The 14,774-nt window shown below is 38.5% G+C and overlaps 1 protein-coding gene across 1 annotated transcript in view; it reads right to left on the minus strand.

The window, feature by feature from the left end:
- Positions 1–14,566, minus strand: part of LOC139687628 (homeobox protein unc-42) — a 192,844-nt gene extending 178,278 nt beyond the window's left edge. The window contains exons 1-3 of the mRNA XM_071584868.1: positions 14,548–14,566; positions 14,278–14,450; positions 13,296–13,403 (exon numbers count right to left, since the gene is read on the minus strand). Coding sequence (XP_071440969.1) covers positions 13,296–13,403; positions 14,278–14,450; positions 14,548–14,566 — 300 coding nt within the window. The remainder of the gene's footprint in view (positions 1–13,295; positions 13,404–14,277; positions 14,451–14,547) is intronic.
- Positions 14,567–14,774: the final 208 nt, after the last annotated feature.

The following is a 14,774-nucleotide window of genomic DNA, read 5'->3' on the forward strand; positions in this document are numbered from 1 at the left end:
AAGTATGGGATGTAATGTAAGAATGCCCTCCCTCCCACTCTCACCCCACCTTTCCCATCCTCCAATCTGCACCCTTCCACCATTTTGTCGCTCCTTCGCCTTTTTTTCCTCCTCGCATTCCTTTTTTCGCATTCTCGCCTTCAATTTTCCTCCTCCCCTCTATCCCCATCCAATGTGCCTCCGGCGCGGCGGTTCGCCCCGTGGGACGACTGCACACGCCGTCCAACGATTCAACGACACTCCCAAAAGTCAATTACAATTAGGACCACCGCGGCGGCGGCGGTCCTCTCCTCTCTGCTGCCGCTGCCTGCTTCTTCACCACACACCAGGCCTCCGTCATTCCCGCCCGCACCCCCTTACCTCTCCGCGACACTACCGCACGACGGCCCCCACCTTCAACTCCCCTCCCGTAGCACGTACCTGCCACTCACCCCACGACAAGAGTGTGTGTGTGTGTGTGTGTATATATATATATATATATATATATACACACACATTTACATATATATATATATACATATATATAAAAATATGTGTGTGTGTCTGTAAAATTATTTTCAATTCATTTTTAGGTAAACGTGTGTCTACAGTTTTAACACAGGACTAAAAACTCAAAAAAATATATTTTAAAGAGGATTTCCAAGCATTTGAAATATAAATTCCAAAGAAACTGCGGGACATGCCGCAAAATTAACTTTTAACGGAGTCATTTCCTAATGCTCCGCTAATGTGCATTTCAATTCAAAAATGTTGCATTGATAAGAAATACAGTCTATGTGGCATCAAAATATCATATATAAACTTTTAAGTCAGAAATACGGCTACAATTAATAATTTGTCATCACTGATGAAACCCGAAATATTTCCTTAAATGCGTATTTACATCACCCTAAAAGGTATTTGTAATTGAAAATAAAATTTGAAAGGGAAAATGCACAAATAATAGCGCGGATTGTATGAAAACCGATGTGGAAATTAAAAAATGCCCCACACCCTACAGGAAAAATTCCCAGGTAATGATGAAAACTTGTACACAGAAGAAAGAAATTTGGCTTAGATGTTGATTGCCCTTTAGTTACAATTACACATCTTCTTCTTCAAATCCTTACGTTTTGGAAAAACTTAAGTTCGTCTCCCATGTCGGAGTCCTGGCTTCTAGAAAGAGTATTTAATAAATGCATCTTATTCCAGATGACATTTTATGCACGTACCTGTTAACTCGCTACCTAACACATTTCTTCAATTTAGCTCTTAATACTGCACTCAAATCAATGAAATGAGTGATTCATCGAAGTTAAACATCAAGCTATTAGTATGACAACTTTTCAAAATTAAATTGATATAAAAAAATATATTATTATTCATTTTTGTGTATTCTTTGTTTATCGAAAGCGTTCGAATACTCGATATCAAGTCCAATTGATCAGCTCGTTACGAGATGCGAGTTAAATCGAAGCTATAAATTTATTTAACTGCGACCAGTTTCATTATTTTTTTACCATGCATGAGGAAATATCTGTACGCTTGAATGAAAAGATGAATTTATTACCCGCAGAATTTCGGAAAAAATGCCTTTCTTTAAAATCAGTACAGAACAAGGCCAGAATAGTGATTCAGGCGAGAAAAAAGTATAACTCAACTTCCTTAGATTCGTTCTCCATTAGGGTATCGATTTAATATTCAATTCAAATACTATTAGTTTTATTCTACCGTTTACTTCAGAGTTCAACTCACCTAGATGAAGGTATTACTGCGGTGACGTCACGCATTAGTTATTTCATCTGAACCACCGCCATGTCACGAATTCGTCGTAAAGCCCGAATCGTGTAATTTCATCAAGTAGCAAGATCGCATAAGGAAATGTATTAGTTTTACAGAAGTAGCATTTGAAAATTTTTATTTCACCAAAGGCCATTTTCTGTTTTAATTTCGCCAACATTCCAGTGCGGTCGATCAAGTCGATCTGAAAGCCTATCCCTCCTCCAAAATGGGCCCCCCCTCCCCCTTCCTCGTGCGCCCCCGGCCACCACCTATTCTCCTCGGCGACGCAGAGAGAGGGGCTTCCCTCGCCCCCCCTTCCCTTGGTGACTCCTGGTTAACGCGCCTCGGGTGAGCACCACCCCCACCCCACTCAACCCCCCCTCCCCACACTCCGCGCCCCTTGAACAGTCATTTGCATGCGATCTGCGGGGCCCGCAGTTCCATTCATTCATTTTTTCCACCACCTCCCTTTTTTGTGCCCATTCCTACGAGCGCTACCCCTTTCCCCGCCTGCTCAACCCCACCTCCGCACCATGGGCGTACATCGCGATGAGGAACACGGCATCGGGGATGAAGGCGAATCGGTGCTGCCGCTGCGGGAGGGCGGGTGGGGGGGGGGGCGGTGCAGGAGGAGGAGGGGAGAGGGAGGCACGCACGCAAGCAACCCTGTGCGTGTCTCACATATACATTCGATCCGATTCGTCTCCTTGCTCCCACGCTCCCACCACCCCGAACACACGTCCTTCGCTCCGTACGAGAAATTATATTTTGACTCATCACCATTTACAGTCTTTTATCTCATAAATATAAATGAATATAATTATTATTATTATATACATATTGTACAATTATACATTTATTAATTTATTTATAATTAATATATATATACACACATATATATATATACATACATACATATATATATATATATATATATATATATATATATATATATATATATATATATATATATATATATATATATATGTGTGTGTGTGTGTGTGTGTGTGTGTGTGTGTGTGTGTGTGTGTGTGTGTGTGTGTGTAATATGCATAATTATATGTGTGTAATGTATTATGTATGCATAATTATATTTTTTTACACACATATACAATATATATATGTAATAATAATTATATTCATTTATATATAAAGAGGGAGACAAATACACACCGAGTCTGACCCTTTTGCTGAAGAAGATGGCTCTGCCACGGGCATATTCAAAAGACCATGAGTATTTTCTTTCTTTTCTCACAATGTTACGTCTGCTGACATACTTGTATTCAACTCTGTGAAAATTACAATGATTATCTATATACCTATGTTAATTGTAGCCTGTTAGTCATATCATGATTCTGACCCAAGGAGTTGTGTTAAATTTCTAAATAATTTATCTACACCTCAACACTACACTAAATTTTCTAGACCCACACAATACAAAAAACATTCATCAACTCCGCCTTTCCTCCTTACTTGATTTCCCGTTTTGTCCATTTCATTTTTCTTCTCGCCAATATCTCAAAGGTCTCCAGTCCACTCTTATATTTTTTGCGTCAATGACCAGGTTTCCATGCAAAATAAGACAGCTCTCAGGATCAAAGTTTTCTACGACTGTTTTTTATACGTTTTTGCACAGGTTGATGTACCCTCTTCAATTTTTGAGAGTTATAAAATGTCTCATTTTGATAGTCTCTTTAAATAAATTCACCCAGGATGTTCTCCAGGATGCAGTCCAGACCTCAAACGAGTGTATGTATGTGTATATATATATATATATATATATATATATATATATATATATATATATATATATATATATATATATATATATGTATACATACACTCAACCCGATGGTCGGTTTGGTAGGTGATGGCAGAGTTCACCCAGTGCTAAGCCCTATACTGCGTATGAAATTCACACGTCAGGGTAGGGGGGCCAGTTCCTTTCCCTGTGCCGGTTATGGTTTCCCACGAAGACCTGGTACCCGAAAAATAACAAAGCTTGGGTGGAGCTGCAGGTGCCCTGAGTGCCTTGCCCGGGAATCAAAACCGGGACCCTCCGATCAGTAGTCCGACGCTCTACCCCCTAGACTACCGCGACCCACACACACACACACATATATTTACATATATATATATATATATATATATATATATATGTAAGTATAGTCTATAAGTCGTCAAAATTCATGCTCTTTCCGCTCTTATACACATAAGTTAATACGCATTTGAAAATGTGAAAGAAAAATACCATGTCGTGCACCGTGTAGGTGGAATACGTCTAACGTCGAAAATGTCAATAAATCCATGTAATCTCATATTTTACTTACAATACTGGGTAAAATTGAAAACCACGAAATGGTGACGAATGAGCTCGAGACTTCTAACACTAACTTTCATATTTCCATCAAGATAAATTTAAATCTAGATTGAAAAAGTATATGTCAATAAATAAATACTGCACATAAACTTTCAGGAAAAATGAACAACTGCACATAAGCAGTAATTGGAAATGAAACAGTGTAACGCTTAATATGTATTAACTTATGAGTTTAGAGAATAGAATTTCTTGGCGCCGATAGAAAATGTTTTAATGACTTTAGTTTTCAGTAAACATCCTGGGACGAGCAACAATAAGCATTGTAGTGATCTCTTGATAGAAATGAACGAAAGAAACGCCGTGATAAGAGTAAACTGTGCATGCATTAAAAGAAATTATTCCAAGATATCACAAAACAATTACGTACTACACTTCACCATATTCTTTGCATCTCTATGGTTTACTTGAACTTGTTAAATATGTGTTTGAATTCTAAGATGCGAATCAACGTGAAATCAAATATAAACATACCAGCAGACTCTTATGTGTCATGTTTGGTTGAGTTCGGAGCGTAGTTTACCTCTTAACGAGGGACAATTTAAAATTTCGGCGGACTCCAGCTTTCAGCACTTGATCAAAATATCGACTGTCACTCTCCCGCATAACTACAAAGTAACAGGTAAGCATGCGTTCAAACAGTATCAATTTTTGCCACTATTTTTGATGATATCTCCTTTACGTGACAGATTACACGAGTCAGTATGTTATTATACGATAAGTGACAGCGTTGAGAATCGCTCCCACAGCGTCTTCTGGTAATGAAATACTTGCGAGATACCTTTTCTTACTACGAGATCAATCCTTAATGACAATCAATTAGGTTTCGATAGTTAATTTTTTTAACCGGTCGCTTTATTACGGGCGGAAACGACTCACACGGGGGCCGTGTGATATTTTTTTTTCAACAGCGGAGAATGGCGCATTCCTGCTTCTTGGTTGCCGCGAAAGAGAGGGGGTGGTGCCAGGAGCGTGGGCCGCTGGGAGGGAGGCGCCACCCATTTAGCTCGCGGAGCACGCATAAGACAGAGGCGTTAGGGGAGGGGGGAGGATGATGCGTCTCCTTGTCAACCCTCCTCCCATGCTCACATACACACCCCTCCCAACTCTTTCCACCCCTCTCCTACCTCCAGCAACCCAAAAAAGAGACGGGGATGATGGGGGGGAGGGGAACAATTGCTTCCGCCCGGAGGAGAGGTGGAGGAGGGTAGCGGGTGTGTGGGGTGGGAGTGAGCGATTATTTGAGCATTCCAAGTCCATCCACGTGAACTTTAGGGAGAGCTTGGGGGGGATCGGGGTGGGGGGAGAGAGAGGAAAAAGAGGGAATTCCAACGAATTATTCTTCGCCTCCCTCTTGTCGTAACGGGGCGGACGGAATTAAACCCTGGAGTGACTGTGCGGTGGGGTGGCGGTAGGGCGACGGCAGCCAGGGACGGTCGGGCGCTTCTGAGGCCCAGGAGTGGGGGACACAGAAGAGAGACGGGGGGGAGGAGGGGGGGGGTGGTAGTGAAAGAGGAGAAAGAAAAAACGCTCCACACTTTTCGGAATTTCGCAGCAAAACGCGGACTCACTCCGCTCGTGTCACTGCGACTGGGATCGACGATTTAGTCTCCTCGACAACTCCCCACACACGTTTAAACGTACGAGCATTTTGTGCGAACATGCTTTCCGCTAGCCAAAAGTGAGAACATATTATCGATTCTCATTCATTCTAGTAAAAATATTTGCGTGTATAATTTTATAATTTTGTCTCTAGACGTAAACCCGTGATTACATAACGATGAACTTTCTTCAAATACAATTTTCTATCAAATTTTTGGCACCAGTAACGTTCAACATGAATGCAACCTACGTCAAACATCAAGACACATTGCCAATTTTTTGAAGCAGAGGTCACATATATCATAACATGGGTACATGAGTTGAAATAATGCAATTCTGGTCTTTCTCTAGTCACTGACATTGAGTCAGCAATTTGTTACTTTCCAAATGAAGAGATATCCAATGAAAAATGAAATTTTATGTTAAAATATGAAATGTTTTAACGTTTTATATATAAAATTAAAAAGAAATAGCCAATTTACAGTGCTTTGCCGTGCCGTTGCAGTGCTGACTGGAGGGCCCGAATTTGATTCCAGGTGACGCTTCTGGGCACCTTAACCTTCATCCAAGCTACGTGATTCTTTAACGGGTACCAGATCTTTGTGGGAAATCATAGACAGCCCAAAGGAAGAAGCCGGCTACTATTACCCTCTTTTTGTATGAATTTCACACGCTACTGTTGTAATTACTGGGTGAAGGTTTTCCTTTTTATGTTTTAAACCCATCATCATTTTGATAACTATGTTTTTAACAATAACTGCTACATTGTAATTAAATAAAAATTTAATTAGACACCGGAAAGACATGCTATATATTCCAATGTTTTTGGTAAATTTAGCCAAAAGATAGCATCTATAGAACAAATATGACTTAATAATCACAAATTCATGCCTTTTCAGCACTATTTTTTTTCATTTTTGGTGCAGTAATTTGGAGTGCACGCTTACTCTTTGACCACCGCCGAATTCACAAGTGGGCGGCGCGATTGGGCAAGTGGGGGCGCCTACGTCGTGCTCCCGTCGGCCGCTCGCGTGACGGCACGGCGCGGTAGGAAGGGCCCTCGCGAAGGCCCTTGGGACCTCTCGGAAGTATTACTCAACTAGAGTTCGGTAAAGATAAGCTAAAGTCGTCGTGGCAAATCGTTGCGAGAGGAATGAACTGTGAGTAACAAGTTATTGCACTGAATAGAACAAGTTACAGTAGGCCTGTAGCAATTAAGATGTGAGCAAGTGAGTCTTCTTCATTTTGATTGACAGGGGTATATAGAAGGTCCTGTTAGTCAATTCCAAATTGAGTTATTTTATTTACTTGGTTCTTTTCAAAATATAATACTGTGTTACCGCTCATTTGACAATAGCTGAATAATTCTCTTTAATACTCCCTCTATTCTAATTTAATATTGTTCTCCCGAAGCTTTGCAAATATTTACAGAAGAATTTAAGGCTATTTAAAAAAATGTGAAAAAGTAGTAAAAAACTATATGTAAATATTTGTTGTGAATACGAGGGTGATTCGAAAAGTAAGGTCTCATATTTTTTTCATAAAAAATCAAATTTATTCTCAACTTTGCGTACATCGTTGGAAAGGCTGGGCATTTAGCTATTTTTCTACAAAGTTGCCCTGACGATCAATCACTTTTTGCATCCTTGGAAGCAGGTTTTTAATACCGGCGTCGTACGTTTCTCCCACCGCTTCACGAAGCCAACTGACGACTGCTTCTCCGATATAAATTCATCGCCATTAGTGGAAGTATACTGTGAGCAGTGTATGGACATCACAAGCGTGCGGAAGCGGTGCAGGGAGTTTTTTGATGGCCGGGAAAACGTCCACAGTGAGCGGCGGTCGGGGCGGCCCAGTTTGCCCGAATCAACGGTGGCTCCAATTGACAAGATGGTTCGGAATAACCGGAGAATTGCCCTTCATGAGATAACGGAAGGCCTTAATAAAGAGAGTGGCTACTTCTCCGTGTAGAATATTGTGTCGGAGGTCCTCGGTTACAAAAAGGTGTCTCAACAAAAGAGATTTTGCATCATGACAATGCACGTCCACACCACGTGTCACATCAAACGACCAGCCCACTCAATGAATTCGGCTGGAATATCATCGAGTACCCTCCTTACAGCCCGGACGTTGGCCCCAGCGACTACCACTTGTTTCTTGCTCTCAAAAACACCTTGGAGGACAGATGTTCAAGTCAGTCGAGGAAGTCAAAGAAGCAGTCGTCAGTTGGCTTCGTGACGCGGCGGGAGAAAGGTACGACTCCGGTATTAAAAAGCTGGTTACAAGAATGCAAAAAAGTGATTTTTCGGCAAGGCGACAATGTAAAAGAATAGCTAAATGCTCAACCTTTCCAACAATGTGCGCAAAGTTGAGAATAAATTTGATTTTGCATTAAAAGAATAGCAGACCTTACTTTTCGAATCGCCCTCGTATAATCATAATATATAGGTACATCCATTCCAATGAGATTCTAAATAACCTCTGAAATCGCCGTGCCAAATTAAAAATACATCCTACTGACCGATTCATGGTAAATAACAATAAACTATACCCCTGACAATGAATCTTTGTTTCGGCCTAGGTGTTGACGTTACTTTGTTTTTATTACCTGACGATGACGCTGTTACGTTGAATACTAGGTCGAAATAAACGTTTACTAATTAATGGATCGGTGAATTATTAATTACCACTAATCAATAATGTTCGCTTATCACAACATCGTCTCATTCAATATATCTGCTTACTGATACTGGATATTCATATCTATGTAATTGTGCTAATTCATTGGCCAACTTTTCCTTCTCATCGTCAAAAACCAACCAAACAAAATAAAATCCAGTGTCATTATTTCATTTTCAATCGCCTCCCCCAGATACTACTGACCTTAATGACTCCCTTTTAATTGGTAAGTCAATACTTCAAAATGATTCAATATTGATGTAATATAAGCGTCCAGCTCATCGCATTTTATTTAGCCCTCCTAAAATTGCGAGGAAAGCTACCATAATTATTTTCCTCGAGAAAGTTTGGGTAATCCTATTCGATCAATTCAAACCATTGTTCTTATTTTAAGAGTGACATATCTGATGAAGCGTATAATAATATACTACAGATAATTTAATCATATATATATATATATATATATATATATATATATATATATATATATATATATATATATACACTCACATTACATGATACATGATTATTCTTTTACTCACTAACGATCGGTATTAGGGCTCTTTGTTAAATGTTTCAGTTTGATAATTATCAGATAAGCCAACTGAAGCTTACATTTAAGAGATAATATTACGTCAATTTACTAATTATGAAAAAAGAAACTATGGGATATCCCCCTTTATGAAATCGATTATCTTTCTTTCACATTTCACACGATCGTATTGAATGTTTACTCTTGACGATTGAATAGTTACTTAAAGGCCATAAAATATTAGGAAATAGCAAAGTGAGGAATACTATGAAACTTTTCATAATTAAATACATGATCTTTTAGAAAACGGCTAAAAACCATTGATTGGCATCGCAAATATATTGAAAACATTTATTTTTCTGGAAAATATTGATACAGAAAATGTAGAGTACGATTCATCAAGTGTTTTCGAGGCAGTAACTTCACTACTTAAAATATTATGATGACTTCTTCCGCGTGATTTTATACACAACTGCTACGCACTCTTACGAATATACCCAACGTAGGCACTTACTCCTGATTACAAAAATATATTTTGTTGTTAAATACCTACCAATATATTTGGATATATAACCAATGAATCTCAAAAATCCCATTTGGAATAATTTTACAAAATGGAGCGCCAAGTTATAAGCTATCTGTGTTGTAACACATTCTTTACAACATTTTACCCTTAAGAATAAATTGAATGGAAATGATTCGAATATTTTTTTTTATTTTCATTAAAAAATATAATGAAAACTGCCATGCGTAGCTCTCCAAAACACATTATCGCCACTTAAATTTCATGGCAAATGAATAAAATCATTGGTTATTTCTAGCCAAATCGTTCAAAACAACAGATAATATTCAACAGTGATCTCTTTTGTGAATCAAAAACATCCAGGTATCTCGGTTCATTTTCGAACAAAGCAGAATCTTTCTCAATTCCGACGTAATTTTTGGGCAGAGGTGCTCGTCCATCTAAGTGAAGGGACCTACTGCATCAGAAGGTGCATTTGAGACATCTACATTGAGCCTAACACAAGATCACTAAGTAACACGAGCTTAACTACGTACATGAAAATGTCAACAATAAAATATATATTACTGTAAATTAACTACATTAATACTATTTTATGCTAGTGATAAGAGTGTAAGAAGAAGATAAGCATGCACAATTTGCGGTTGTGATATTAAATAGTTCCATAGCAAGGGGAATCTCAATGGGATAATACATTTTTTTAATGGCTGATATATTTTTATAATGGCATATAGCTCGATAAACTAACGTTTTTCTTAAGTAAATATACGGAAGATGACTTTGAATTATTGATATATAACTATCCTGGAGTTGATTACTATCCAACGATAGGTCATCAATTCCCAAGCATGGAAGTGAAGATTCTTCTAATCGCATTCATATCGCAATCGTGGTGCCAACACGTTAAATAACATCATATTTACATTGAATAAAACTAAATGACTCACATTAAATCTATCACAGACAAAATTATCTCTCAATCAGGAACGAAATACTATTGGTACAGTAAAGAAAATCTCACATGAAAAGTAAACACCAGTATATCATGATTATTACAAACATAAAATTTAAACATTCTTTTAGTTTATTTACTAAATATACATGTTAAAATTTGATTTGTAATGATATTTACCGAAGAAAGAAAATATTTACGATGATTATTCTAATAATAAATACTGTCTTTCGCATGAGAAATCGTGATACTAACGTTCACAATAGCGAATGAGGTGTTCAGTTTGATGATGAACTCGCCTGGATGCTAAAAAAGATTTTAACAAGACGCTAGGAGATTTCCTTGTATTTTAAAATTTTCCAAATGTGCCAGTCAAAGTAATCCGACAGTAGTAAAGTGTATAAAAAGAATTGATCTCACTGATCTACCTGTCAAAGCGTACCCGATTATAAAACTATCCTGTTATTATTTAATTATCATGAATAATTAATATTTGGAAGAAATAACTGTAAGTTTTGATCGTAAATTAAAATACATTTGAATGCGCCCTACAGTTATTTCCTAGGATTTTAATCAAGATAATACCGAGTTAAAAATATTACCTCTACACGAAGCAACTAAGATAGAGGTCTATAGATTTACAAATATATTATCCTCTTTACGAAATGGTTTTAAACCATCGTCAACTGCATAGATTACAAACCTCAATTTAAAAAAGTTCCTTCCTAAATTCTTACTATTCGTGCAAATATGAACACATTATAATTATTGAATGTATGCATATATTAACGCATATTAGGCACTTAGGAACAATTCTTCAAAGAGAAAAACTGAGACAATCCGTAGCTATAATGTACCACGATAGTATTCACTTTCATATACAACTCCAAAAATATTGAAAGGAAATATTTTTAATGAACTGTAAGCCAGATGAGTATCCCATTGAAGAAATGAAGATACGAAACGCATTGAGGAAAGACGTCGCCGTTTCAATGCTGACGAGAGACAAAAATGGTTCGGCAGGCGAAGTGAAAAAAAAGCAAGCTAAAGAATACAATGGACGGGAGGACCTTGTCGTTATCCGTTCATTTACTTCCGTAAATAATTCATAGCCACCCGTATTTACGTAATCGAATGGGTAGTGTGTTGGAAGATGCACTCTTGGTGGTTCACGGAGTGTGACATGGTTTCAATAGATCACGTCCATTACCAATTGATGGACTTGGACGATGCAGAGGTCTACAACTTTTAATGGACAAGACAGTAGGACGCAAACCTACTGCCCGCTAACCAATTATGTCCATTAAACTTTCTTCCACCGGTCGCGATACACATGGACACTATTATTGTTTGAGTAGTAGCTGGAATTATAAGAACCTCATCTAAGCAATTCATCTGCAATACTAGTGCCTTTGAGTAATATTCGTGACGTTTCATCGCCTGCGTTCTCAGCAAATCGTAATGAATGCAGTCTATATGAAGATTATGGTATCAGGAAGATTGTGAAATAAAATCACAAAGACTGATGTAGGTCGTGTTTGCAGGTCATGATAGTTGCAGGAAAACCCTCAAAGGGAACTTCAAAGGGAAGGATTTAAAATGGGGAAACATTTATGCTAAGTGCTTCTTCTCTATATTTTTTCGGCTTACAAATTCTGAAGCTCCCAAAGGATTTACCGCGAATAAACGTGTTAAGATGCATAATCAATTGCACTCTTTTAAGTAGTGTTCGTGATATGTCAAATTAATGCACTTTTATGTCTATTTAATGTGTACATATCTGCCATTGAAAGGTTTCAATTATGATTTCTTCTTCTCTTATTTTCAAGAGCGGCTATGGTAGAAAGAGGGGACTTTTAAAGAAGCGTAAATTCGAAAAATCGCATCACAATAAATACCCCTTGAGGACAAGATTATAGCTGCTTCCTCAATGGACGATTAGGAATGGAAATAAGAGTAGATATTCGAGTTAATTTATCTTCCTCTCAGTCATTTTTAATTACACTTCGGTAACTATGCACCAGTAGTGTAGATGGATTTACAATGGAAACCTATTAGTAAGAATTGCGAGGGAGCAGCCTCGACATAAATTCGTACAAATCGAGATTTGAGGAAAACTATTTTGTAGCTAAAGTTTTCCTGACACTTTTAGTGACTTAGTTTATTATCTACGTCATTTCGTACCTAGGCAAATATGTACATTTGTCATGTAGAAACACAATAATGTATTAAATTAGTGAAATCACCTCATTTATTCACCATATCCTTCCAACAGTTTCAAAAACTTCTTAAAAACGTTTTTTTTATGTAACGCGTTCTCAGTGGTGTGCTCATGAGCAATTCACGGGGATGGGTTTAGAGGAGATAGGTTTTGAGCAAAGTTGCCGCTAGTAGAGATATTCCAGCCAAAATTTTCGTTTCATTCTATTAATAAAAAGGTGAAAAGGTTTAATTTTCAGAGAAGCGGAACGTGTTTCGTGTTAATCGCTGTTTTGAATTTTATCACCTCAATTTCGTGTAAAACAAATAAGTATTTTTCGCAAATATATAGTAGGAGATGTACCTGAATTTCCATGTACGTATATAGTTCGTATTTTATAGTTTGCTATTAAGTGATCTTACGTTATAGAATGAATAATATTTGAGCGTTAAATATCTGAAAAATTCAACGCATCCAGGTTTCGAGGAAAATGAGCAAAGTTCTCCTATCAAAGGCTTCGATAAAAATGCCCATCGTCACATAATATTCGTCAACTATTTGCCACGATTCACCCGATGTGGTGCTCCATTCTCCATCACTGGAAAAGAAACCACTACCGAGGGTGGTGGCGTGATTGGCGCCGCGAGGGGGGAGAGGGGTGCCACTCACCTGGATCCTCGCTTCGTTCAACTTAGTGGTCCGGGCCAATTCCTCCCGGCAGTAGATGTCTGGATAGTGGGACTTGGCGAACGCCGCCTCTAGCTCCGCTAACTGCTCCTGTGGCAGGATTAGGAATCAAACGAAGTAGAATTAACACATTCTCTGCCTCACCTTCTTCTATAATCATTGTGTCTCGGTTGTCACAAAATATTATCATTTTAATTTTCCAAATATTTAGTGATAAATCGAAGTACGCACATGATATTGATTAATTTGTTAAACAAAATTCAAACCAATAATGATCCCATTGTGTGCCCTGCGGAAACTTCAATTAAATGTAAGTACGCATCAAGTTTAACAAAAGTGCCCTTGACGCACCCACTGCCCTCGAATTTATCACACTTACCGACAGTGAAATATTTACTTTTGATACGTTTATTATTTCGCAAATTACTAGTACTCAGAGCTAATCAATATTACATTTTTAAATCGGCAATAAACATAAATATACTAAGGTGATAACGATATATATATATATAACACTTTTTGAAAGTCTCACGGACGTGAATAATAATGTATAAAACTTAGCACTAGTGGACACAGACAAAAACACACAGAAACGCACAAAAAAAGAGACTATTTTTTGTGCGTTTTTGTGTGTTTTTGTCTGAGTCCACTAGTGCTAAGTGTTATACATTATATATATATATATATATATATATATATATATATATATATATATATATATATATATATATATATATATATATATATATATATATATATATATATATATATATATATATATATTGTTATACCCATTAACATCTTCCTCAGTAGCTTAATGGTCAGAGTGGGTCTGTGGTTTGAGTTCCGGCCAAGTAAATATTTTGCCGCTTGGAATCTGCACCTTGCTCCCTACCCCACTAAACTTATTGCTTCCGGAGCCTCCGGAGCACACCCTCCCCTAGAATGTCAATGCCCTCCTCACCTGCGTGAAGGTGGTTCGATGCCGGCGTCGGGCGGGCGTTGGGCAGGAGGAGGTGGTGGGGGTGTGGCCGGAGTGGGCGGGCGGCGAGGGGCCCCCCGTGACACCACCTCCGCTCACCAGGGGCGGCGGGGCCCCCGGGTCCGGCTTCAGCTTCTTAAAGGCGCCTTCCACGCCTGTGGGGAGAAGAGGAGTAGAAGATTATCATAGATGGAGGAAGAATACCGCTGAACCCCCCCCCCCATACTCCTTCCCCACGAGACTCCCTCTGACCGGAGTAAGAGACACGCATTAAGCCTCGACGGATGGACGGAAAGTAAGACAGACGCAGAAATTAAAGGAGGCAGGGGATGGTTTCAAAGGACTTCTACGAGGGAGATAGTGGTACTGTGAGGGAAGAGTATTACGCCAACGCGGTAGAGGGAGGTAATGAGATTAGGCAGCCTGAATGAAATGAAGACAGGTAGGTGTATGGAGATGATGAAGGGATGACTGTAATG

Source organism: Hetaerina americana, unplaced genomic scaffold, assembly GCF_022747635.1.
Source record: "Hetaerina americana unplaced genomic scaffold, ioHetAmer1.1.p SCAF_2, whole genome shotgun sequence".
NCBI classification, from domain to species: domain Eukaryota; kingdom Metazoa; phylum Arthropoda; class Insecta; order Odonata; family Calopterygidae; genus Hetaerina; species Hetaerina americana.